Source organism: Oncorhynchus keta, chromosome 21, assembly GCF_023373465.1.
Source record: "Oncorhynchus keta strain PuntledgeMale-10-30-2019 chromosome 21, Oket_V2, whole genome shotgun sequence".
Taxonomy (NCBI): Eukaryota; Metazoa; Chordata; class Actinopteri; order Salmoniformes; family Salmonidae; genus Oncorhynchus; species Oncorhynchus keta.
The window spans coordinates 7,799,902-7,827,401 of NC_068441.1; the positions used below are offsets into that span (position 1 = coordinate 7,799,902).

Below are 27,500 nucleotides of genomic sequence, written 5' to 3' on the forward strand. Positions count from 1 at the left end.
TACGACAGACTATCCTAACTATATCCCGCTGTGTCTGTGTGCGCAAATGTGCAACTGTGTGTCCACGTTTTGTATTTTCAGACAGAATGTGTGTGTGTGCGTGCGTGCGTGTGTGTATATCTGTGTGTTATTGAGTGAATTCTGTGCTGTGCCCACCAGTTGTCTGGCTGGACAACTACTCTCCATAATGCCGCAGTGACTCACATCAAAACTATAAGCAATCTGTTGTGGGTGGTGGGGATTTGACTCTGTTTGCAGCCTATGTCTCTACTTCTACCAGAAACACTACGGTGTGTGTGTGTGTGTGTGTGTGTGTGTGCGTGTGCATATGCGCGCATACGAGCGCGGGTACATCTTGTCTCTCCATCCCGTAATGAGAGCAGACAAATCTGAAGGCGGCGGCTTCCAGGAGCCGGCTGTGCCGCTGCCGTGGCAATGCCGAGAGTGACAGCTGGGCCAGACAGGAGTGTTGGGTCTGTCGGTCTGTGTAGGCCTGGTCGAGCTGCTCTTGTCCCGAGAAGGACCCTGATGAAGACACGAGTGCCACTTTCCAAATGTGTCTGCGTGTGCTTGGCGGCTGACCGCACAACGCTTCCTGGTGTAGAATGATAAGCTGTCAGCTCACCTGTCGCGTTTTTCCTCTTGCATGTGGGACAAGTAACTGCGCTGTGGGCGGTGCCTCTTCCTGCTGGCCCAAGTGTTGTTACGATGGACCAGAGGCATGGGCAAACTCCAGGTTTAATCATGCAGTTTTTGATGAAATCCCACTGTGCCCCAGGCTGAATGTGTCTGCGTGTGTGTTTGTAGCCCTCCATGTCCATATTCTTGTTTTTGTCCGCGTGCAGCTCACATGCTGTAGGCTGAGCTGTTGTACCTGCTGCTGCACCAGGTACATCTGTAGTATGGTAGATGTGCGACTGCACAGACCCTGTACAGGGACCGAGCTGTGGGGCCCTATGGGGTTTGGTTGTGTATTCTTTCTTCCTATACGCTTTATGTTTATGACGGCTGTGCTCTCCGTATGTACCGACTGGTGATCTTATCAGCGTTCTGGGGTCCAGTCTGGTCTGGAACAGTTGTTTTAGCTCTCCCTCTTTTGGTCTCTTCTTCTCTCTCTGTCTCTCTGTCTGTCTCTCTCTCTTATCTCTCTCTCTCTCTCTGGAACAGTCTTTTAGCTCTCCCTCTCTCTCTCTCTCTCTCTGTCCTTGATCTATCTCTCTCTCTCTCTCGTCTCTCTCTCTCTCTCTCTCTCTCTCTCTCTCTCGTTCTTCTCTTTCTCTCTCTGAAGATTATACTCTCTCTCTCTCTCTCTCTCTCTCTCTCTCTGTCTCTCTCTGTCTCCCCCCCCTCTCTCTCTCTCTCTCTCTCCCCCTCCTCTCAATAATGGATGTTGTGAAAGGGGGAGAGTTGCCTCGTTCTGCCTTTGTTTCTCTGACTATCCCTCTCTCTCTCTCTCTCTCTCTCTCTCTCTCTCTCTCTCTCTCTCTCTCTCTCTGTGTGCCACTTTCTCCTTCTCCTTCTCCTCCCCCCACAGGCTCTCGTATGTTCCCTCTAACCCCTCCCTCTCTTTATTTCTACGCTCTACTTCAGCAGGCCTGTCTGTCAGAGACAGCATCACTGTGTCTGGCCCCGCCTCCTCCTGCTGTCCCAGGATCCTCATTGGACAGGTGGCTGGCTACCTGTGGGTCGCCTGTCTAAACACGTCCACATTGTTTTGTCTGGCGTAGTGTTGTTGTGTCTGCTGTAGTTAGCCTAGGTGTTTGAGTTCTTAGTTTGTGTGTGTGTTCAATGTGTTCTAGTTGAGTCCGTCTCTGGGAAACACCTGAACACCCTCCCCGACCCTCAGCTGCCACCATGTTGCCCACAGTACAGCCAGTCTTACCTCAGGAACGCCCTGTCATCTCTCTGCCTACTTCGCTGACACACTGGGCTGCTCGTTGTCTCTCACACCCTACTTGTGAGTAGAAAACGTGAGCATACGGTTGGAAGCTTTGGGACGTTGGAACGTGAGAGTACTACTGTAGGCTTATATCGGGGCCAGAGAGCTCTGACAGAGGGGTTCAGGTCCCAGTTTTTTCGGGGACTGGGAACGTTTTCTGAGACTGGACTGTTGATCTCAGTTCTGTGAATCTGTGTGTGTGCGTGCGTGCATGCTTGCATGTGTGTGTGCGTGTGTATGTGTGTGTGCCGAAGAGAGAACTGTCACTATCAGTAAAGTGTTGCAGGGGTAAAGTCATGCCCCCTATTACATCAGTTAAACCCCATTACACCATCATTTTAACCACCACCCCTCCCCTTTCTCCGCCCCTCCCTCCATGCCCCGTCGCACCCCCCCTTTCTCTTCCACCATCCCTGTCTCTCCTCTACCTTCTCCTTGACACACAGAACATCCAGGTGCTGCTGTCGGTGGCTGGCGAAGCTGTGGTCTGGGTGTAGGTCCTCTTGGCGTGGGTTCTCTTGGTGCAAGTCCTTCAGGAGGGGGTCTCGCTGGTCTGGGCGGGGTCTCGCTGGTCTGGGCGGGGTGTCCTCTGCTCTGTTGCTCCTGTGTGGGGTGCTGGGGCTACGGTTGATGGTGACGTCCTTCAGGGTCCCGGCAAAAGTTGAGACGGCTGCCTTGTAGAGGTGACCTGGTTGTAAAGGCTGGTCTCGTCCAGGGTGGAGTGGTGGGCCAGGTAGACTTTAGGTTTTGAGGCACAGTCTCGTGAAAGGCTTTCGTTCACCCCCTGTATGGTTGCTGGGTGTTTTCGTGGTAGCACTTGCGGAAAGTGGAATAAGCTTTTTCAATCCCTCCCCTGAGGGCTGTGGCCACCTTTTCCTGCTGGGCCCTCAGGTCTCTCTCTCTCTCTCTCTCCATTTCTCTTCCCCTTTCCCTCTTATTTCTTTATGAGTCTTTTCTCAGTTCTCTCTATTTTTGCGTGAAGCCAAAATAAATTGTGCAAGTCATTTGGTATGTATCTGGTTTGTGTTGTGTGTGCCTTCCTGTTGCATTGTCTAGGTAATTACAGGCCTGTGTGTGTGTGTGTGCATGACAATGAATCATTTCCCGTCATTCAAGATGACACAGCCAGCAAACAGCAAATTACTATACACACACAGCAGACATCATTCAACACACAACACAGACACATGTAGACAAAGGCTGCAAGTCAAACTGTAGTACACACACACACACACACACACACCTGCCTTATTACACACAGACCTGTGTGTCTGCATCGTGTACTGTAACTAGATGATGTCATTCGAAGGCAGTATACCCTCTAATCAGCAGAGAATGAACACCAAGATGGGAGACTGCAGTGTTAGTGTCTGCCTGTGTGTGTGTGTGTGTGTGTGTGTGTGTGTGTGTGTGTGTGTGTGTGTGTGTGTGTGTGTGTGTGTGTGTGTGTGTGTGTGTGTGTGTGTGTGTGTGTGTGTGTGTGTGTGTGTGTGTGTGGGAGGGCATAGCTTTCAGACAGAGTTTACAGTCAGACAGATAGTTGTAAATCCCACTTCTCTTTGTGGCTTTGTGAAACTGTCCTCTCAGCTGTAAGCGGCAGAGCAGAGCAGAGCAGAGCAGAGTGGCTGAGAGTTTGTGTCAGACAGTGGCCACACTCACTCAGGCTCAGCAATATGGAAGCTAAAGCCATCCGCTTCATATACAGCAGGGGGTGTAAAGGTAGGACACGAACAACGGTTTATGTGTGTGTGTGCGCGTGTGTGTGTGTGTACAGTTTTGGGTGTGTGCTTGTGTGAGCGCTGATCGTGTGTGTTATTTTAAGACTGAGGGGTTCATAGAATCTCAAGCCCTCTTATCTGCCAGGCAGCTATGAGAGCATAGCATTAGTCTGTCATCTGTCATCCCTAATCCAGTTTCGCATCATGTGTGTGTGTGTGTCCTCAAGACTTGAAATGCTGCCTTCACATTCGCTCAGGATCCTCTGCTTGGCCTCAGTCTCTCTCTCTATTCAGTGTGTGTGATGCCTTACTCACACACACACACATATACATACATACATACATACATACATACATACATACATACATACATACACATACACACACACATACACACATACACACACACACACACACACACACACACACACACACACACACACACACACACACACACACACACACACACACACACACACACACACACACACACACAAATTAGCCTGTAAAATTAGCCTGTTGTAATAAAATAAAGTAGAACAATGTTCTTATAACAACAAGATGTTTTATTGAAAAGTGAAACACTGTCCACTGCGTCTTCATCCCTGCAATAAATCACCTTTAACCTAGAAAAACAGGTCGCCTGCACAATAACAAAACACAACTTCGGAATAGAATATTTGTTTCATATAATAGACTATTTGTATGATTATTAAAAAAAAAATACAATCTAGGCCTCTCTAATTGAAGTTAGACTAGGCATTAACATATGAATTAGGCCTAATAAATAACCGCAGGGCCAGCCGGTCATGGCTAGTAGTGATCCAGCTTTGTGGCACGGGAGGATAGGCCGGTTCCCTGTGAAAGAGCTTGTTTTACAATGCTCCTGTGAAACGAGGACCGCGCCACACATTTCTGCCCCTGTTCTCTAACCCCTTCCCCCCCTCCTCCCTGTAGAGATCCGTGCCCAGCTGGTGGAGCAGTTGAAGTGTCTGGACCAGCAGTGTGAGCTGAGGGTGCAGCTGCTGCAGGACCTGCAGGACTTCTTCAGGAAGAAGGCGGAGGTGGAGATGGACTACAGTCGTAACCTGGAGAAACTGGCCGAGCGGTTCCTTACGAAGACACGCAGCACCAAGGACCACCAGCTCAAGTAAAATACACACACGCGCACACACAAATGCACACACACTACCACTCTGTCGGTGCTGTTAAGCCAGCCTTACGTAAACAGCTTAGTGAACTGATATCATCTGAAGAGGGTTTGACTACAGAGACAGAGAGAGAGAGAGAGAGAGAGAGAGAGAGAGAGAGAGAGAGAGAGAGAGAGAGAGAGAGAGAGAGAGAGAGAGAGAGAGAGAGAGAGAGAGAGAGAGAGAGAGAGAGAGAGAGAGAGAGAGAGAGAGAGAGAGAGAGAGAGAGAGAGAGAGAGAGAGAGAGAGAGAGAGAGAGAGAGATCATGACCTGGTCATCTCTGGACAGAGTGAGGTTTTCCCCTACTGACCCAGGTGTGTGTGTGTGTGTGTGTGTGTGTGTGTGTGTGTGTGTGTCCAGGCAGTGCAGGGTTATCCATAACTCATACACACACAGTAGTGCTGGGCTTGGTGTATGCCTCTTCGTCTGCTTTCTCACCACACTGTTAACGTCAACACTAGGATTTACATTTAAGCAACATTGACTTCAATTTACACTCATTTCTTCCTGTGTGTGTGTGTGTGTGTGTGTGTGTGTGTGTGTGTGTGTGTGTGTGTGTGCCCACGTGGGTACATGCGTCCCGTGCCAACAATGCCAGGTGGTGATTTTGTGCTCGGTATACTCTGCAGCACCTTGCAGTGTGTAACCTTGCCCAAAACACGGACACACACACACACACACACACACACACACACACACACACACACACACACACACACACACACACACACACACACACACACACACACACACACACACACACACACACACACACACACACACACACACACACACACAGCAGAACAGTGATTATCTCTACCAGTGTGACACCTGGTTCTATAATTCCTCCTGTGGTGTGAGAGGAGAGGAGAGGAGAGGAGAGGAGAGGAGAGGTTGATAGAAGGAGAGAGGAGAGAAGAGGAGGGGAAGAGAGGGGAATGAGAGAAGGGGAGAAGAGAGGAATGGAGAGCAGAGGAGAGTAGAGAAGAGGAGGGGAAGAGAGGGGAAGGAGAGAAGGGGAGAAGAGAGGAATGGAGAGCAGAGGAGAGGAGAGAAGAGGAGGGGAAGAGAGGGGAAGGAGAGAAGGGGAGAAGAGAGGAATGGAGAGCAGAGGAGAGGAGAGAAGGGGAGGAAAGGATACGCCCTTCGGGGTCTTTTAATAATAGCAGTTCTCAACACTGTGATATGACAGGGAGAACACATTAATAACATGCATACACAGCCAGTGGATTAGAAGGAAGGAAAGATTGAGGCTCACTGTCGGCGCTGTTTGAGTGTCTCGTGGCCTCCCTCACCAGAGCGTCTGGCCGCTGTCAGATCCTCTTCCTGTCTAAACCCATAATCCTCTGCTGTAATGTGTGGCGGGCCGCTCTGCTTTACGCCGCGCTGAGCTGTGATGGGTTTGGGACGGCCTGCTGACAGTACACGGTGCTAATAGTAAGACTATAGTAATAACAGCACTAGGAGTAATACTAGCAAGCCTGGTACATCCGTCAGTGACTGGGGAAGAAATCGTTACAGTTACATAGCGGGATATTATTTCTGCCGATATGTATCGTATCGCTTTGACAATATCGCAATATTATTTTTTGCGCTAGTTGGCTGTACCTGCACCAAAACTCCAGTATTTGTCCTTCATAACTTGTTCTCTGTCATCTTTTTAAATAGGGAAACAATTTGTTTTCAGCACTGTTATTTCCATGACTGATCAAAACTCGTCTTCTCATGACTCTCTCTTGTCCCTCTTCAGCAGACATATGGTGTGGAATCGCAATACATACAGAATCGTGTGAATCGCATGAATCGCAATACATACAGAATCGTGTGAATCACATGAATCGCAATACATACAGAATCGTGTGAATCGCAATACATACAGAATCGTGTGAATCGCAATACATACAGAATCGTGTGAATCGCATGAATCGCAATACATACAGAATCGTGTGAATCGCATGAAGCGCAATACATCGTGATACTTATGTATGGTCCTTGGCAATTTCCAGCACTACGGTATGACAGGTCCACACATACGCACCCTCGCGAGTGACTGAGTTGACTGTGTGGACATGGAGACATCTGAAGACATCTTCATTTGAGCCAGTTTTCTACAGCAGGGAAATAATCCTTCAGCAGTAGGAAATGTGAATTATTACGTGGATTCTAGAGAATGGTCCGCTTTTTTTTGTCAGGGCTGACAAGTTTTCCATCAGGGCAAATCAAGTCTGACATTTTAAATGACAAACTTTAAAAAGGCTTTTTCAAAAGTTCACCCTCTATAAGTTCGCATTTCCTGCTGCGCAGGAAAAATCTCAGCAACAAACGAGTGATCAAATTAACGCCCTGCACCTGGAGGTCTTCAGGGAAAGCAAGCTGCTCTGAACTTGTTTGGCTGACTCGAGCTACACCACTTTCCTCTTCTGCTTTTCTCCTTTCTTTCCCTTTTTACTTCCCTTTCTTGTTCCCTTTTCGTTTCACTTCCTCTTTCTTGTTGTCCATCTTGCCGTGTTCCAGCCAGTCACACTCGTCCTGAAACTGATGACCTACTAGATGTACAGGGGGGGACTTTTCCCGGGGAAACACAAACGAACCCCGCGTTGCGTTTATGTGATCAATATCCTGTCTGCTTGTGTCTGGACTTCCAGACTCGATCACACCCCCGCGGAGATTACATGTCTCCTGCGGACAGCACAGCTCCCCTCTCTGATCGATGCTTGGGGCGATCCTCTCCCCTCGGAGGAGGAGGAGAGGCGAGAATACTACTGTTTCGTCAGCATCTCATATTTGTCTTGCTCTTCTCACCCCTCGCCACCCCCCCCCAGCTCTCTTTCTACCCCCTCCCCCCCCATCCCGCTCTCTCTAACAACTGGGCCCTTAACAGCTCATCTGCTCCAGCTCTGGTGCCATGCTGGAATCTCACATATTTTCCGGTTTTGTGTGTGTGTGTGTGTGTGTGTGTGTGTGTGCGTGTGTGGTGATCCCGTGGAGACCCCTGGTATTCTGCCTATTCGCTGGCGGGCAACAGGGGGTTGCATGGTTTAACCCCGTAGTGACTGGAGCAACAGGGGGTTGCGTGGTTTAACCCCGTAGTGACTGGAGCAGCAGGGGGTTGAGCAACGGGAGGTTACATGTTTAACCCCATAGTGACTGCTGCCCTGGGTGTTTCTGCGTGTCTGTGGCAACGAGACTGCATGAGCGGAATGTGGAGAGACCACTAACATAGAGAAATGGACCCCAGCTTGCTTCTCTCCTCTCCTATCCTGGCCCCTCTATGTCTCTAATGCTGCAGGAATGTATGACCCACTGGAGGAAGACTTCAACTGAAGGAAACATCCAGGCAATCCAGCCAAAAGCACAGCGTTTGTGACCATGTGATATCTTAGGGTCAGAGGTGACCCTGGGAAAACTTTTACAGCCAGTGAAGTCTTGTCTGAACGACCTATTAGACTTTTTTAGATTTAGCGTTTGCCCAAATCTGTTTGGAGTGGCAGCCTTGGTGTTGCCATGGTGACATCTGGGTAGAGGGTTAAGGGGTGGTCACATGGCGATAGAGGACACGCGCTGGGTTGTGCAACTAGGCGGGATGTCACACTGACTGACTGACTGACTGACTGACTGACTGACTGACTGACTGACTGACTGACAGACAGATACAAACGCAGTGATTACCCAAGCCGTGTTTAGAGTTCTTGTTCCGAATATGTTCAGTTCTGGTTTAATAGTCACTTTGTCCTTTTCACAGCTATTTACCATAAGCTATGATATTACTATCACACAGCCCACAGCCTCCAGTCACATTGACTCGCCCAGTGTTCCCAGCGCCTGGGTCTTACATCTCTAGCGTTACGTCACCATCAGCACCAGACTTTCCCCCCAGTCAACCTCCCCCTGTCTCTTTCTCCCCCTCAGTCAAAGACATGCTGTGTCTCTCTAACTATGTGTCTTCGGGGGTCAATACTCTACTTATCCTGGTGTGTGTGTGTGTGTGTGTGTGTGTGTGTGTGTGTGTGTGTGTGTGTGTGTGTGTGTGTGTGTGTGTGTGTGTGTGTGTGTGTGTGTGTGTGTGTGTGTGTGTGTGTGTGTGTGTGTGTGTGTGTGTGTGTGTGTGTGTGTGTGTGTGTGTGTGATATACCAAATCTGTGCTTTAGGGCACAACAGACCACACTCATTCTGAAACCATTCTGTTCGCAGGATCATCTGAAACACACACACACACACAGACACACACACGCACACATACACAGATAGACAGACACGCACATAGACACACAGACACGCACACACCCACGCGAACACACACAGACATGCACGCACGCACGCACACACACACACACACACACACACACACACACACACACACACACACACACACACACACACACACACACACACACACACACACACATAGGAAGAATGCACTTTAGCATCCAGCAGCATCTCTAACAGGGATTTTCAGTGCAGTATGAGATTTACAGTGCAATAGAAGTTTTACAGTGCAGTAGGGTTTTACAGTGCAGTAGGAGTTTTACAGTGCAGTAAGGGTTTACAGTGCAGTATGGTTTTACAGTACAGTAGTAGTTTTACAGTGCAGTAGAGTTTTACAGTGCAGAAGAGAGTTTACAGTGCAGTAGGGTTTTACAGTGCAGTAGGGTTTTACAGTGTATTATGTCTTTACAGTGCAGTAGGGCTTACAGTGCAGTAAGGATTTTTACAGTGCAGTAGGGGTTTACAGTGCAGTAGGGTTTTACAGTGCAGTAGGAGTTTTACAGTGCAGTAGGGCTTTACAGTGCATTGGGGGTTTTACAGTGCAGTAAGGGTTTTACAGTGCAGTAGTAGTTTTACAGTGCAGTAGGGGATTTACAGTGCAGTAGGGTTTTACAGTGCCGTAGGGGTTTTACAGTTCAGTAGGGGTTTTACAGTGTAGTAGGGTTTTACAGTTCAGTAGGGTTTTACAGTGTAGTAGGGTTTTACAGTGCAGTAGGGATTTTACAGTTCAGTAGGGTTTTACAGTTCAGTAGGGTTTGTAGTAGGGTTTCACAGTGCAGTAGTGGTTTTACAGTGTAGTAGGGTTTTACAGTTCAGTAGGGGTTTACAGTAGGGTTTTATTCTGATTGATTGGATGTTCTGGTCCCGAGGCTTCAGTGTGTTAGTATAACAAGTTTGTGAACTCAGCCCCAGGACCAGCTGGATGAGGGGACTCTTTTCTTTGCTCAGCTCTTGGCATTGCAGGGCTTGGTAATGATATGAGAGGGGGTCACTGTATTTTAGAGGTTTCCAAAACTTAATAGCTCTTTTTTGAGTTTGTATTATTAGTGGATATTGGCCTAATTCTGCTCTGCATGCATTGTTTGTAGTTTACCTCTGTCTTGGCTAAATTCCCAATCTGGCCCTCAAACTATCACGGTCACCTAATAATCCCCAGTTTACAATTGGCTCATTCATCCCCCTCCTCTCCCCTGTAACTATTCCCCAGGTCGTTGCTGCAAATGAGAACGTTTTCTCAGTCAATTTACCTGGTAAAATAACAGATAAATAAATATATTTTTTTAAACATGTAGGAGAATCTTACAGAACTCTGCATGCAGGGTTTCAGTGGGGTGTTTGTCCCATTTGATGAAATCTTGTTTTGCAAGTGGACCCCACACCTCGCTGCCATAAAGTGCAATTGATTCAACGACATATTCAATTAGTTTTAGCCAAATTTTAATGCGCCATCGTGCACTAATGTATTTTGTCCCCCCACACCAAACGCGATCGCGACACGCAGGTTAAAATATCAAAACAAACTCTGAACCAATTACATTCATTTGGGAACAGGTCGAAAAGCATTAAACAATTATGGCAATTTAGCTAGTTAGCTTGAACTTGCTTGCTAATTTGTCCTATTTAGCTAGCTTACTGTTGCTAGCTAATTTGTCCTGGGATATAAACATTGAGTTGTTATTTTACCTGAAATGCACAAGGTCCTCTACTCCGACAATTAATCCACACATAAAACGGTCAACCGAATCGTTTTTAGTCATCTCTCCTCCTTCCAGGCTTTTTCATCTTTGAACTTATATGGTGATTGGCATCTAAACTTTCATAGTTTTACCACGACGACCACGTGGGTATAACCAATGAGGAGATGGCACGGTGGTACCTGCTTCTATAAACCAATGAGGAGATGGGAGAGGCAGGACTTGCAGAGCAATCTGCGTCAGAAATAGGAATGACTTCTATTTTAGCCGTGGCAACGCAGAGGCTCGTTGACGCGCGCGAGCAGGGTGGGCGCAATAATTGAATAATATAGATTTCTCCATTTATTTTGCAACGCTCACGCACGCGATGCGAGCGGTGTAGTCAGGGTATGAGACAAGCAGTGTAGTTAAGGTTAGGTTTGGTTTTGGTAACTAGTGACTACCCAGAAACATCCCAAGAACTACACATTCCGCTCTTGCTTAATGCGCACTTAAACAACAAAACAATATATATATATATATATATATATATATATATATATATATATATATATACTATTTATAACCTCAAATTTGTTCTTCTGTTGTAATTTAAGCGTTGACATGGATTCAGAAGGAGTGTGTGTGGAGTTTTACAATGCAGTCAGTGAAGTCTATTAGACTTTTAGAGTTTGGACACATCTCATGTCAGTGTGGCTGTATAGAATGTGTAACGATGATACTCTCTACCTCATTCTATGTCTGAGTGTTTATCTCGTATTCCCTCTCTGCGTGACTGGGATGGGCTTTCTGAGAAGGCTTCCCTCTAGTACAGAGACACACACAAAGGTTTCTGGCTGTGCACCCCCCCCCAGACACACACACACACACAGGCACACACGTGTCCAACTGTCTCTGGCTGTGTGCCCCACCCGACAGCCACATCTAAACTGAAACCCCCCAGTAAACCCACTGCCCTCACTGACACACACACACACACACACACACACACACACACACACACACACACACACACACACACACACACACACACACACACACACACACACACACACACACACACACACACAAACGGATAGTGGGTTTCTAAGCTCTGGGTTGCTGAAGGGAAGGTCTCAGGAATACCAGAGTGGGCAGCTGAGGAGATGGGTGTCTGGGGGTGCGAGCCCTTCTGTGTGGTGTCTGTGTATGCATGGTTGATGTAGTTTACCGTGGGGTATGCTACTGAGCCCTGGGGCCCGACGTCGAGGGTCAAGGTCTTCAGAGGATGTGAGTAAGGGTCGATAGATTTTTATTCTGAAGCAGAGTGGCATTCTGCTCTGACCAGTCTAACTCAAAAGTAAGCCTCAGGCCTCAGCCTTTTAAGACATATTTCAATAAAGTCTCTCTCTCTCTCTCTCTCTCTCTCTCTCTCTCTCTCTCTCTATTGGGTTTTGGTATGTATATATATATATATTGATTAGTTTAGTTGTTTTAAGGGTATCTTGTTTAACTATCACTAAGCACGTATAGGGGTGGTGGGATCTTTGAGGTTGGTTTTTCGCGAGGGCACAACCAGCGGGTGGGGCTGGTTGCAATGGCCACTCGCGGAAGTGTAGAGTTTGAAAAACTTAGTCGGAGGCATGGAGTAAAGATTCCTGCTGCGGCCGGGTGTTCAGTGGAAGAATGTAGCTTGGCTGTGGGTGCTATCATTGGGTATGATAGCATCAAATCAGCCTCAAGGATAAATAGCGCTGTAGTGAAATTCTTAGATTCAATTGAAAAGGTGAATAAGATAGTTGAGAGGGGTGTTGTGTTGCGGGAGACACAGACGCCGGTATTTCCGCTTATGAATCCGGCGAAGAAAGTTATACTTTCTAACGTACCACCATTTGTTAGAGATGAAGTGTTGGAGCGAGAGTTATCTCGCTATGGTCAAATCGTATCTACAATAAAGAAGGTTATTTTTGGATGCAAATCTCCGTTGTTGAAACATGTCGTGTCTCATAGGAGACAAGTGCATATGATTTTAAAAAAGGACGGAGATGAACTGAATTTAGCGTTCAGTTTTAAGATTGATGGATTTGATTATGTCTTCTATGCATCTACTGAATCAATGAAATGCTTTGGCTATGAAAGAGAGGGGCATTTGGTGCGTAGTTGTCCCGAGAATGAGCGCGCTGAGCCTGGTAGTAGCTCTAGTGCTGGTGCAACTAACGCACCACCGCGAAGGGATGAACATGCTAAGGGTGCAGGGGAAGGGAGAAGGTGGGCAGATGTGGTTGGAAAGGTAGGAGAGGAAGGCATTGTGGATACGGGGGCAATTGTTGTAGATCAGAACAAAGAGGGAGGGGAAACAGTAGGTGAGATTGCGACTGCCGTCGCTGAGGTGGTGCTGGAAAATGAAATTGGAGGTCAAGAGGAGATTGAAATAACGGAAAAGGAAGCGGATGTTTTCAAAATACCGAGGAGTAAAAGTAAGAATTTAAGGGGTGGTGAAGGGTCTAATTCTAAGAGAAAGGTAGAGATTGATAAATCAGTTGAAGATGAACAAGTTGTAGAGATGGTGGAGTTTTCTTCTGGGGAGGATAGCGAGAGTGAGTCATCTGACGCGTCACAACAATATAGTGAGATAAATGGGGTGGATGGCAGGTATGGGATCGAGAAGATACGTCAATTTCTGAAGTTGACAAAAGGGAAGAAATATCTGCAGGATTACAATGTAACTGATTTTTCCCCTGAACGTGAATTGTTTATTGAATCAGCAAAGTTTCTGATGTCAAAAATTACAGGGGGAAGTTTGAAAAGTTTTAACTCTGTAAAGAGATGTGGCTGTATCTTCCTCTTTATATTTTTTTCATCCATGAGCAGTTTTAAGATTTCTTCTTTAAACGTAAATGGTGCAAGCGATGGTAAAAAAAGAGCCATGGTGTATGAGTTCATTAGGGGAAAGGGAAGTGACATACATTTTCTACAAGAAACGCATAGTAATTTGGAAAATTAAGTTATGTGGCAACAGGAGTGGGGGGCAGTGGTGTGTAGTCATAAAAACTCAAAAAGTGGGGGTGTGGTTATCTTGTTCTCAAAAGGGTTTTTGCCTTTGTCATATGAGGTTGAAGAGGTAGTTGATGGGAGGTTATTAAAAGTTAGAGCAAGGTATGAAAACATCACTATGTGTCTGATAAATGTATATGCATGCCCCAGTGGTGACAGTTAAGAGGGTATGTTTTTTAGAGACATTATCAAATACCATTGAGAAATGTAACAAAGAAGATTGTTTATTTATTGCTGGGGATTTTAACTGCACAGTTAGCGATTTAGATAGAAATCACCAAGAACCTCATATAGCCTCAAGGACTTTTTTAAAACGCCTCATTGTAACACATGAACTGTGTGATATTTGGCGGAGTCAACATGGAGGAACAAGGCAGTACACCTGGGCGCATGTGAGAGAGAACATCATCTCTATGGCCAGGTTAGATAGGTTTTATGTTTTTGAGCATCAATCTCAGGTCTGTAAATCAAGTGTGATAACCCCAGTGGGATTTTCTGATCATTGTTTAATAACAGAGGTGGTGTTCATTAACGATGTAAAACCCAAAAGCGCATACTGGCATTTTAATATAACTTTATTGAGTGATGCTCACTTCAGGAACTGTTTCAGTTTTTTCTGGGAGAGGTGGAGGTCTCAAAAGGCAAGTTTTGTATCCCTTCAACAGTGGTGGGATATAGGGAAAATCCAGATTCAACAATTTTGTAATCAATACACGAGGAATGTCACCAAGGATATCACCAAATCAATGAAAGCCCTAGAGTTTGAAATAGCGGAACTCATGACGTTGGTTGAGACCACAGGAGATCGACGCCATACTCAGGCCCTCAAGAGGAGAAAAGCTGCATTGGCAGACCTGCTGGGTATCAGAGCACAGGGGGAATTGGTGAGAAGTAAGTTTCAGGGAATATCTGAAATGGATGCCTCATCCAAATTTTTCTTTGGTTTAGAGAAAAAGAATGGACAAAGAAAAATTATTCATTGTCTCAAATCAGCTGTTGGACAAGAGCTCACTAGCCCTAGTGAAATTAGAAAGAGGGCAGTAGAGTTCTATGCTGAGTTCTACAAGTGTGAGTACAAAGAGGATAAAACAGTGACACAGCAGTTATTTGATGGGCTCCCAAAGGTGGCTGCAGAAGCTCAGGTTGAGCTTGAGCAACCATTGTCTTTGCCGGATTTATACACTGCATTAAAAGGCATGGAAAATGGAAGGGCACCAGGCATTGATGGGCTTCCCGTTGTCTTTTTGGGCTATGTTGGGAGAGGATTGGTTAGAAGTAGTTAATGATAGTTTAACCGGAGGGTTACTACCAATAAGCTGCAGAAGGGCTGTCCTCACCCTACTGCCCAAAAAGGGTGACCCGAGGGAGGTGAAGAACTGGAGGCCGGTGGCTTTATTGTGCACTGATTATAAGCTATTGTCAAAGGCTTTGTCCAACAGGCTGAGGGTGGTGATGGGGCAAATCATACATACGGATCAGTCCTACTGTGTTCCTGGCAGGCAGATAGGGGATAACATTTCTCTGATTCGTGATTTTTTTGGATGTCTCTAGGGCTATTGGGTTGGATGCTGGTCTAATTTCAATTGATCAGGAAAAGGCATTTGACCGAGTTGAACATCAATATTTATGGCACACGTTTGAGGCGTTTGGGTTCAGCTCTGGTTTTATTGCCATGATAAAGGTGATATATGGTGACATTGAAAGTGTATTGAAAGTTAACGGTGGTTTGAGTGCTCCTTTTAAAGTGTGTAGAGGTATTAGGCAGGGGTGTTCTTTGTCAGGAATGTTATATGCCATTGCTATAGAGCCACTACTAAATAGCATTAGAAGTCACATTGCAGGGGTGCACTTTTCAGAGGATATTCCTCCTATTCGTCTCTCAGCCTATGCTGATGATGTAGTTGTGTTAGTGACAAATCAAGCGGAGGTGGATAGCTTGAGTCTAATGGTTGATCGTTTTAGGGGAATATCCTCTGCAAAGTTAAATTGGGAAAAGAGTTGTGCTTTACAGATTGGAGAATGGTCTGGAGGGATCATGGCTTTGCCAGGGGTCTAGAATGGTGTAAGGGAGGTTTTAAGTATCTTGGAGTGTACCTAGGAGATGAGGGGACTATGGAAAAAAATTGGAGTGGGGTGGTTGAAATGGTGGAAGGGAGGATGAGGAGATGGCGTTGGTTACTATCTCGTATGTCATATAGGGGGCGCACTATTATAGTTAACAATGTGATTGCCTCTGCACTGTGGCATAGGTTGTCAGTTTTAGAACCACCATCTGGCCTTCTGGCTAAGATACAGGGAATTATTGTGGATTTCTTTTGGGATAAATATCACTGGGTTCCACAAAGTGTTTTGTATTTGTCAAAAGAGGAGGGGGGACAAGGTCTTGTACATCTTGCTAGTAGGGCTGCTGCTTTCCGGTTTCAGTTTATTCAAAGGTTGCTTTATGGACCGGAAAATGTGGTGTGGAGAGGGGTGGCAGGTCTTGTATTACAGCGGGTTGGAGGATTAGGTTTAAAGAAGGCTTTATTTCTGGTTGATAGTAGCCAGATTTCTAGGGAGGGAGTACCTCCGTTTTACAGAGGCCTTCTCAGAGTGTGGAGCATAATGAAGGTGTCCAGACGAACTTCAGCGGAGTCAGTTCATTGGGGCAAGACTGGATTGTACAACTGCAGCTGTTCCACATTTCTCCAAGATTCTGGTGAAGGGGAAAATCATCACCTTAAAACAGTTAATGGCCATGGCTGGGCCCACCTTAATGGATGGAAGACGGGTGGCAGAACATTTGGGGATGAGGTCGTAAAGGATTGTCGGACAAATGCTGGGGAGCTGTAGGAAGGCTCTGTCAGCGGAAGAATGGGGTATGCTTAGTAGCCACAAGAAGAAGGTACAAGATGAAGACGTCTCATTTCCAAGACTAGGGATTACACCAAATATCCCAGAGTCAGAAAGAAAGGCGTTATTGCTGGATTTGAGAGGGTTGGAGGAGGTGGGTTTGGATGAGGTGAATGGGAAGGACTTGTATAGGGGGTGTGTCAAGGTGTTGAATAAAGATAAATTGAAAAATAGAAAAGACACTCCATGGAGGGTAAAATTGGGCATTGATGACAAGGTAAAGCCAGCATGGAGAGCACTGTACAAGCCACCGTTACAAAAGGGTACTGGTGATATGCAATGGAGCTTTTGTATCTGTTATTAACTCTGGTAGAGATGGATGTCCTTTTTGTAATATAAGAGAAACCATTTTTCACTGTTTTATGGAGTGTGAGAGGATAAAACCTCTATTGGAAATGCTGGAATCTTTGTTTAAAGCTGTAGGGGAGTTTTTCAATAACACTGTTTTTATTTTGGGGTTTCAATATAGTAAACAACAGAAAAGAAAATGTCAAATGTAAAATTTTATTTTGGGACAAGCTAAGATGTCAATTTCTCTGAGTAGGAAACATAAGATAGAAACGGGATATGGGCAGGATGTAAGATGTGTTTTCAAAGGATTAGTGAAAAAGGTAAAAGTAGATTTTGAGTTCTTTTCAGCTGTAAAAGAGCTCCTATTATTTGAGGAGAAGTGGGCCTACGAAGGAGCGCTTTGTTTTGTAGAGGAGGGGAAATTATTTTTTGCTGATGAAATAAGTTGAATGTATATGTTATGTATTTATTTTTGTTTAGGAATTACATTTGTTGTTTCATTTCTGAAAAGGCAGTGTGTCATTATTTATGTTAACACTTGAGTAAAAATAAAGGTTTTATAAAAACTCAAACTCTCTCTTTCTCTCTCTCTCTCTCTCTCTCTCTCTCTCTCTCTCTCTCTCTCTCTCTCCCTCGCTCTCTCTCCCTCTCTCTCTCTCTCTCTCTCTCTCTCTCTCTCTCTCTCTCTCTCTCCCCTCGCTCTCTCTCTTTCTCTCTCTCTCTCTCTCCCTCGCTCTCTCTCTTTCTCTCCCTCGCTCTCTCTCTCTCTCTCTCTCTCTCTCTCTCTCTCTCTCTCTCTCTCTCTCTCTCTCTCTCTCTCTCTCTCTCTCTCTCTCTCTCTCTCTCTCTCTCTCTCTCTCTCTCTCTCTCTCTCTCTCCCTCGCTCTCTCTCTCTCTTTCACATGTGTATATTTTTTCCTTCTACCTTTGGTGCTTTCATTGAGAGGAGTGATAATGAAATCATGTTAGGTTTTAATGCATAATGCCCTGGTATACAAGTGCTGAACACTTTGAATACTGATGCAGCTTGTGGTATCAATTCTCCTTCTGTCTCTCCGTGCAGGAAGGAGCAGAGTGTGCTGTCTCCAGTCAACTGTTGGAACCTGCTGTTGACTCAGGTGAAGAGAGAGAGCCGAGACCACGCGACCCTCTCTGACCTCTACCTCAACAACATCATACCGCGCTTCGCCCAGGTCAGCGAGGACTCCGGACGACTCTTCAAAAAGGTAACACGCACGGAAGCGCACGTCCCATACACAGAGGCGCACCACACCACCCACACACAATATAACACGCACAACTCTGTGATCTCTTCAGCCATGCAGATGTTATCTCCCCCTGACAAATACTTTATCTCCCTCCCTCCTTGCCTTCTTCTCTGTCCCCCCCCTCTCTGCCCCCCCTGCCTCCCCCACCCCATTAGCCCTGTATTGATGTTGTTGCAAGTTTCATTGTCATGTGCACAAGTACAGTGAACAAGCTCTTTCCCGACAATGCGGTAAACAATATCCATAAAAAAAGTTTTAATAATAAAATAAAATTGAATAAGAAGAACACAAGAAAGTAAGTAAGTTATATACAGGGTCAGTTCCAGGGTCAGGAGAGGAGAGGAGAGGAGAGGAGAGGAGAGGAGAGGAGCTGTTCAGGAGGCTGTTGGTTCCAGATGTGTTGCTCCAGTACTGCTTGGCATGCGGAAGCAGAGAGTTCACGGCTTGGGTGGCTGGAGTCTTTAACCATTTTCCGGGTCTTCCTTTCACACCGCCTGGTATGAAGGTCCTGGATGGCCGGGAGCTCGGCCCAAACAGACCCCGTGCTGGTTCGGATCGACGTGTAGCATATTCAAAACTTTATAGTCTATTGTTTTATTGCTTTTAACTCTCCTAAAACAATAATATTTGACGCTGTCGGATATTTGAGCGCCAAACGCCTCAGGGAATTGCATGCGCATAGGCCTATAGACTTGAGAGTCCACTGTATGATATATAACATAATGTATATTCAAGGAGACAAGCTTAGGCCTAGATAGATATGCCGGCGCCGTGTTCCCCACATCGTCACGGATTGCTTTATAACTGTCAGGCTACGACTGCCGTACAGTAGTACCTGGCAGTCTGTGGAGATATGGGCTTGGGAACCATGTGTGGTTAGGCAAAAAAATGGGACATGGTAAGTCTATGGAACAGTCTGATAAATATGCCAGAACAGAATCACACAAAAAACAGTGTTAGACTGGGACTCTAATAATAACTATCCGTGGGCTATCTATTTTTTTGTGAAACTGATTTTCAGTATATATTAAAGCTGGCACGGTATATGGCCAATATACCATGGGTAAGGGCTGTTCTTAGGCTGGACGCAGCCCACGGATACACAAACCCCCAAAGTGCCTTATTGCTATTATAAACTGCTTACCAACGTAATAAGAACAGTTAAAACACATGTTTTGTCATACCCGTGGTATATGGTCTCATATTCCACGGCTTTCAGCCAGTCACTGTTCAGGCCTTGAACCACCCCGTTTATAATCAGTAAAAATTACCATGTGGTGTTAACCAAATCAAGGACAAGCTTTTTCTGATCCACGAGGAAAAATGGGCAGCTGATGTTCGGTTTAAACCTAAACTTAGAATGTACACTCTCACCAAAGAGAACTACAGAACCATTATGTCTGCCTGGACCTAAGGAAAAAACTAAGGGCAGTTTGAGCACAAGTCAGATCGTGCCCCCTCCCTCTGGCTATAGATTGAACAGAGTGCCTGAAGAGGAGAGAATTTGCCTGCTTGTGTGATCTTGGGGAAATCGAAATCAATTTAGTGTTTTATTGCCCTCTGTATGACGATCTGTTTTGTAACATTTACGCCTGGAGTATTCTGGTAAAGGGGCGAGCAGAGACTTGACTTTTTTTTTTTCACTTCTTTTTCCCTGTTTGAGATTGCTCAGTTTGTTCACAGTGACTGGAGAAGGAGGAGAAATGTACTTTTTTTCTGTCAAATGTTATTTTGTTCTGTAGTGTCCGGGGGGCTGGGCACCGGTCGGTGTAAGACACTTAAATAAATCATATCAATGATACACAGATGTAGGCATACAGAAGGAGGCGAATTGGTACATTTTCTATCAGAATATGTTTTTTTAGAAAGATACATATTATATTGTTAGATTAAAGGAGTAGCTCTAGAACGTTCTCCTTCACCTCATGTTCAACTGTCAAGAGTCAGTTGGAATGCCGGTGTGCACTGTCTTCATAGGCCTGCAGTGGCTCGACCTTGTAATTGCCATACCACGCCAAACTTTAACAACAATGTCGCAACTTTATTAGGGTAATATCAAAGTACCACAAGTCATTGTTTATAGGGGAAATACGACCAGGTTGTTATATTGCAGCATTAAATTACGTTTTGAATCTTGTCCTCTTTGGTTTTTCCTTTTCATGGTTTGAATGCGAATAGCATATTCGGCCGACCGGTAATTCTATTGTGTTGCGACACAACAAACACAACATTGTAGCTGGAACTTAATATGGCCAATGAAAACAGCTCCACAGAATGAAACCTTAAAAAAAGTTTTGAACAGGCTTATTACATTGCAGCAATTACCAACAAAGGTGATTGGCTACTGTAGGCCAACCCAACAAAGGACAGCAATAGGCGAATGCTACTTCTTTTATAACAGGCCTACTTTTAACCTTAAACAAAATACCAAGGTAAAACATTTAAAAACTATTAGAACTTTAATTTAGCCAACAAAAAAGCACTTTTTGCATAGGCTATTTACAGAACTTTTATATATATATATATATATATATATATATATATATATAAAAAAATAGGCCTACAATAATAATAATGATTTACAATAAGAATTATGACTAAACAATTGATAATAAGTCTGAAAATAAAGAAACCAAAGGTAGAAAATTGCATCAAACTTGAATAGCGAGTTGCACACGGTCCACTTGGCTGGCTAACGTTCTTCTCATCTTTGTCCACTAGAATATTAAGACTTGTCCCCGGGGACATTCCCCTTGCCGGCTTCTTTTCACGAAAATCTTTCCACTCTAACTTTTGTTTTGCTTCAATGAAAAATGACTCCATCTTCACCATCAACAGTAGCCTAGACCAAGGCTCCTTTAATTCTCTGGCTCTCTCTCATCAGCAGAAGACACAGTGAGGTGAGCAGCTGGAACCAGTTTCAACTGGACATAAGCCACAGTATATGTTTTATAGAGTCACAATTGGCTGACACAGATAACAAGCCTGCGTGGTTCTCATCAGAGGAAAGGTTCAGTCGGATCCAGTCGGTAAATCCATTTTAATTGCGCATAACCACGACATGTGGCAATTATACCAGACCCGACCCAGATCCGATACAAAAGTCAGAATTTAGGACACGCTCAGGTCCGGGGTTGGATCTCAGAAGTTTGGATCTGTTAAAACCGTGAAGACCTCTAGTTGGGGGTGTCGGGCGTGTTGGTAATGTTGGAGTGTTGGTAATGTTGGGAGTGTTGGTAATGTTGGGAGTGCCATGGGGTGTTGGTAATGTTGGGAGTGTTAGTAATGTTGGGAGTGTTGGTAATGTTGGGAGTGTTAGTAATGTTGGGAGTGTTGGTAATGTTGGGAGTGCCAGGGGTGTAGGGGGTGTTGGTAATGTTGGGAGTGTTGGTAATGTTGGGAGTGTTAGTAATGTTGGGAGTGTTGGTAATGTTGGGAGTGTTGGTAATGTTGGGAGTGCCAGGGGTGTAGGGGGTGTTGGTAATGTTGGGAGTGTTGGTAATGTTGGGAGTGTTAGTAATGTTGGGAGTGTTGGTAATGTTGGGAGTGCCAGGGGTGTAGGGGGTGTTGGTAATGTTGGGAGTGTTGGTAATGTTGGGAGTGTTAGTAATGTTGGGAGTGTTGGTAATGTTGGGAGTGTTGGTAATGTTGGGAGTGTTGGTAATGTTGGGAGTGTTGGTAATGTTGGGAGTGTTGGTAATGTTGGGAGTGTTAGTAATGTTGGGAGTGTTGGTAATGTTGGGGGGGTATCAGAAGTATAGGGAGTGTTGGGAGTGTTGGTAATGTTTGGAGTGCCAGGGGTGTTGGTAATGTTGGGAGTGTTGGTAATGTTGGGAGTGCCAGGGCTGTAGGGGGTGTTGGTAATGTTGGGAGTGTTGGTAATGTTGGGAGTGTTGGTAATGTTGGGAGTGCCAGGGGTGTAGGGGGTGTTGGTAATGTTGGGAGTGTTGGTAATGTTGGGAGTGTTGGTAATGTTGGGAGTGCCAGGGGTGTAGGGGGTGTTGGTAATGTTGGGAGTGTTGGTAATGTTGGGAGTGCCAGGGGTGTAGGGGGTGTTGGTAATGTTGGGAGTGTTGGTAATGTTGGGAGTGCCAGGGGTGTAGGGGGTGTTGGTAATGTTGGGAGTGTTGGTAAGGTTGGGAGTGCTAGTAATGTTGGGAGTGTTAGTAATGTTGGGAGTGTTGGGAGCGTTGGTAATGTTGGGAGTGTTGGTAATGTTGGGAGTGTTGGGAGCGTTGGTAATGTTGGGAGTGTTAGTAATGTTGGGAGTGTTGGGAGCGTTGGTAATGTTGGGGGTGTTGGTAATGTTGGGAGTGTTGGTAATGTTGGGAGTGTTGGTAATGTTGGGAGTGTTGGTAATGTTGGGGGTGTTGGTAATGTTGGGAGTGTTGGTAATGTTGGGAGTGTTGGTAATGTTGGGAGTGTTGGTAATGTTGGGAGTGTTGGTAATGTTGGGGGTGTTGGTAATGTTGGGGGTGTTGCTGCAGCTTCTGTTGGTCTGACTGAGTGGAAGCTTTAGAGTGAGCCAAGCCAATCACTCTGTGGAATATCTCATCAAAACACAGATTTCCTATAAATAAGCACACACACCAAGGCGGATTATTTCTAAATCTTTGTTGTTTTATTTTGGCAAGGGTACTTTTTCCCACAATGGCTAATTAACTAGATCATTGGTTAAATGAAACAAATCCAGTCAGTGACATGAAAGCCAGTGGAACCAGAGGCTACAGGTCTACAGTCACACACGCACGCACGCACGCACACGCACGCACGCACGCACGCACACACACACACACACACACACACACACACACACACAGAGAGAGAGTACGGCTTTGGCAAGTAGTGCAGATACTGCTCAGCGGGGTGTGTGTGGGTGATGTTGTGAGAGGAAGCTGCTCATCTGTGTGTGTGTGTGTGTGTGTGTGTGTGTGTGTGTGTGTGTGTGTGTGTGTGTGTGTGTGTGTGTGTGTGTGTGTGTGTGTGTGTGTGTGTGTGTGTGTGTGTGTGTGTGTGTGTGTGTGTGAGATTCAAACGGTCCAAATTGTCCCCCGAGGCCTGAATCGGACACGTCTGCACGGACTGAGGAGGAAGTGCTGATCTATTAGCTTCCGTTTTCTTCTAACATATCTTCCCTCTCTCCATACCTCTTCTCACATTTCTCCATCAGGGAAGACCGACTGTTTGGGAGGAGACGAGAGGGCTAGGGGTTAGAGGTCAGGGGTCTTGTGTCTGATGGATGGCCGTGTTTTACCGTGGCAGATTGCTTTTTGATTGGCTATCGTTTGGCTATATGTCACTCGACGGACACTTAAGCCCTCCGATCAATCAACGGGGTTTAGAGAGGGGGAGGAGAGGGACTCTGCTCAATGTCCGTTGGCACTGTCTCCCCTGCTCTCCACCTCCCTTTACCCACTCTCTAATCTCTCTTTCCCTACCCTTCCTCCATCCATCTCTCCCCCTTTCATCCTAAACGACCCCTCTTGGAATTTTATAATCCATTCTTATAGGTGGGGGCTCCCGTGTGGCGCAGTGGTCTAAGGCACTGCATCTCAGTGCTGAGGAGTCACTACAGACACCCTGGTTCAGTGGTCTAAGGCACTGCATCTAAGTGCTGAGGAGTCACTACAGACGCCCTGGTGTGAACCCAGGCTGTATCACAACCGGCCGTGATTGGGAGTCCCATAGGGCGGCGCACAATTGGCCCAGCGTCGCCCGGGTTCGGCCGGTGTAGGCCGTCATTATAGATAAGAATGGGTTCTTAACTGACTTGCCTAGTAAAATAAAGCTTAAATAGAATAAACAATATTCTCTCCTCATCCCTCGCCTTTCTCCCCTGTTCTTCCCCGTCTCCCCCTCACCTCTTGTCTGTGGGATAATCCCTGAACACGTGTTTGTGATTTTTTAATTTATTTTTACAATCTGTTACTCCGTCTCTCTCTCTCTTTTCCTGTCTCCTTCGCCCTTTCTCTTTGTCGCTATCTCTCTCTCCCTCTCGATCTTTCTCTGTCTCTTTCTCTCTCCCTCTCTCTTGCTCACCATCTCTGTCTCTTAGACGTCATCTCTGTTCAGGTCTCATGCCGTAGCTGGTCTCAGGTCTCGTCTTGGCACTTCATTTTTACCTCTGACTGCTTCATCCTCCAGGACAGACACGCGCTCACACACACACTGCCAACGGCTGCAATTTCACAATCAGGAGGGAAGGCTTAGAGTCAGAACTACAGTGCCTTGCAAAAGTATTTGGCCCCCTTGAACTTTGCGACCTTTTGCCCCATTTCAGGCTTCAAACATAAAGATATAAAACTGTATTTTTTTGTGAAGAATCAACAACAAGTGGGACACAATCATGAAGTGGAACAACATTTATTGGATATTTCAAACTTTTTTAACAAATCAAAAACTGAAAAATTGGACGTGCAAAATTATTCAGCCCCCTTAAGTTAATAATTTGTAGCGCCACCTTTTGCTGCGATTACAGCTGTAAGTCTTGCACATCAGTTTTGCACATCGAGAGACTGAAATCTTTTCCCATTCCTCCTTGCAAAACAGCTCGAGCTCAGTGAGGTTGGATGGAGAGCATTTGTGAACAGCAGTTTTCAGTTCTTTCCACAGATTCTCGATTGGATTCAGGTCTGGACTTTGACTTGGCCATTCTAACACCTGGATATGTTTATTTTTGAACCATTCCATTGTAGATTTTGCTTTATGTCTTGGATCATTGTCTTGTTGGAAGACAAATCTCCGTCCCAGTCTCAGGTCTTTTGCAGACTCCATCAGGTTTTCTTCCAGAATGGTCCTGTATTTGGCTCCATCCATCTTCCCATCAATTTTAACCATCTTCCCTGTCCCTGCTGAAGAAAAGCAGGCCCAAACCATGATGCTGCCACCACCATGTTTGACAGTGGGGATGGTGTGTTCAGGGTGATGAGCCGTGTTGTTTTTACGCCAAACATAACGTTTTGCATTGTTGCCAAAAAGTTCAATTTTGGTTTCATCTGACCAGAGCACCTTCTTCCACATGTTTGGTGTGTCTCCCAGGTGGCTTGTGGCAAACTTTAAACAACACTTTTTATGGATATCTTTAAGAAATGGACAAATTTGTGCAATATACGACTGATTGTTGTCCTATGGACAGAGTCTCCCACCTCGGTTGTAGATCTCTGCAGTTCATCCAGAGTGATCATGGGCCTCTTGGCTGCATCTCTGATCAGTCTTCTCTTTGTATGAGCTGAAAGTTTAGAGGGACGGCCAGTTCTTGGTAGATTTGCAGTGGTCTGATACTCCTTCCATTTCAATATTATCGCTTGCACAGTGCTCCTTGGGATGTTTAAAGCTTGGGAAATCTTTTTGTATCCAAATCCGGCTTTAAACTTCTTCACAACAGTATATCGGACCTGCCTGGTGTGTTCCTTGTTCTTCATGATGCTCTCTGCGCTTTTAACAGACCTCTGAGACTATCACAGTGCAGGTGCATTTATACGGAGACTTGATTACACACAGGTGGATTGTATTTATCATCATTAGTCATTTAGGTCAACATTGGATCATTCAGAGATCCTCACTGAACTTCTGGAGAGAGTTTGCTGCACTGAAAGTAAAGGGGCTGAATAATTTTGCACGCCCAATTTTTCAGTTTTTGATTTGTTAAAAAAGTTTGAAATATCCAATAAATGTCGTTCCACTTCATGATTGTGTCCCACTTGTTGTTGATTCTTCACAAAAAAATACAGTTTTATATCTTTATGTTTGAAGCCTGAAATGTGGCAAAAGGTCGCAAAGTTCAAGGGGCCGAATACTTTCGCAAGGCACTGTAAATGAATTTCTCTAACCTTAGCAAGCCCAGAATCATAGCCAGCAGCATACTACCCTGCATCCCACTGAAACATGACCCGCTTAATCACGCTCCTTAACACCCGCCAGCCAGCCACACCAATGTGTTGGAGGAAACATCGTTCAACTGGCGACCGGGGTCAACCTGCAGGCACCCGGCCCGCCACAAGGAGTCGCTAAAGTGCGATGAGCCAAGTAAACCCTCCCCTAACCAGGACGACGCTGGGCCAATTATGCGCCGTCCTATGGGACTCCCGGAATTAACCCGGGTCTGTAGTAACCGCCTCTAGCACTGCGATGCAGTGCCTTAGACCACTGCCTCACTCGGGAGGCCCCGCCAATGCCACTGTTTTTAATCTCCTTATCAAATCATATCTGGGTATCAACTAAGTGCCTTACTGTGATTGTTTTCAATAGAAATGGTACAAAATTAACAAAAATAGCAAAGAGCAATTTCTCAAGCAAGAATTTTGTTAAGACTTTTCTGGGAGTGGTCTGAGTGGTCTGTTATTGGCAGAGAGGTTTGGAACTCTCTTTCTTATTGGTCTATTAGCAAATGTTCTGCCTGGTGATGTCACCAGACTGGCCAACACTATCCCACCAAAACAGGCTTAACTTTCAAACAGCTCTTACACGCTTAACTTAAAATGGCATTATCATTGTTTTTAACAATTTCACAGTATTATTCCAACCTCATAGTGTGGAAATATATATAGGCCTGAAACAGAGGAAAATCACGTTTTTGACGACACTGGGTTTTTCAAAATCCCATGGCACACTGGGTTTTAACCCCGGTGGTCAAAAATCCCATGGCACTTATCATACCCAGACATAAGGTGTGTTAACCCACCTACTGTAGGTGGAAAAGCACTATACTGAATAAATACAACGTATTATTATTATTATTATTATAGTATTTAATCTGTCTATGCACACTAAGTAAGACCTGGGCGGAACACCCCCTGTATTTTGGTTAGCGCACCAGGTGGTGCTGAAGGTTAGGTAAGACTTGGGCCGAACACCGCCTGTATTTTGGTTAGCGCACCAGGTGGTGCTGAAGGTTAGGTAAGACCTGGGCCGAACACCCCCTGTATTTTGGTTAGCGCACCAGGTGGTGCTGAAGGTTTAGGTAAGACCGGGGCCGAACACCCCCTGTATTTTTGTTAGCGCACCAGGTGGTGCTGAAGGTTAGAATTGGGGATGGCAGGTAAGGTAGGAGAGGTAACGCTTAAACTTTTACTTTCTTTGCTTTGGTTCCGTCCAGCCCCTTTTCCCCCACGTTACCGTGTGTTAGGAATAATCAATTCCCTGTCAATGGTATTTTTTCTCTGCCTCTGTCGTCCCTTCCCCCCGCCCCGACGATCACATACGTTGTTCA

At 45.6% G+C, this 27,500-nt stretch overlaps 2 protein-coding genes across 2 annotated transcripts in view; one reads left to right on the forward strand and one right to left on the reverse strand.

The window, feature by feature from the left end:
• The window catches only part of si:dkeyp-61b2.1 (tumor necrosis factor receptor superfamily member 21), a 264,717-nt gene that overhangs the window by 223,981 nt on the left and 13,236 nt on the right, over positions 1 to 27,500 (reverse strand). The window lies entirely within an intron of this gene.
• LOC118400053 (SLIT-ROBO Rho GTPase-activating protein 2-like) overlaps positions 1 to 27,500 on the forward strand; it is a 142,209-nt gene that overhangs the window by 78,065 nt on the left and 36,644 nt on the right. The window contains 2 exon segments of the mRNA XM_052473283.1: positions 4,615 to 4,807; positions 18,088 to 18,250. Of these exon segments, the coding sequence (XP_052329243.1) occupies positions 4,615 to 4,807; positions 18,088 to 18,250 (356 nt within the window).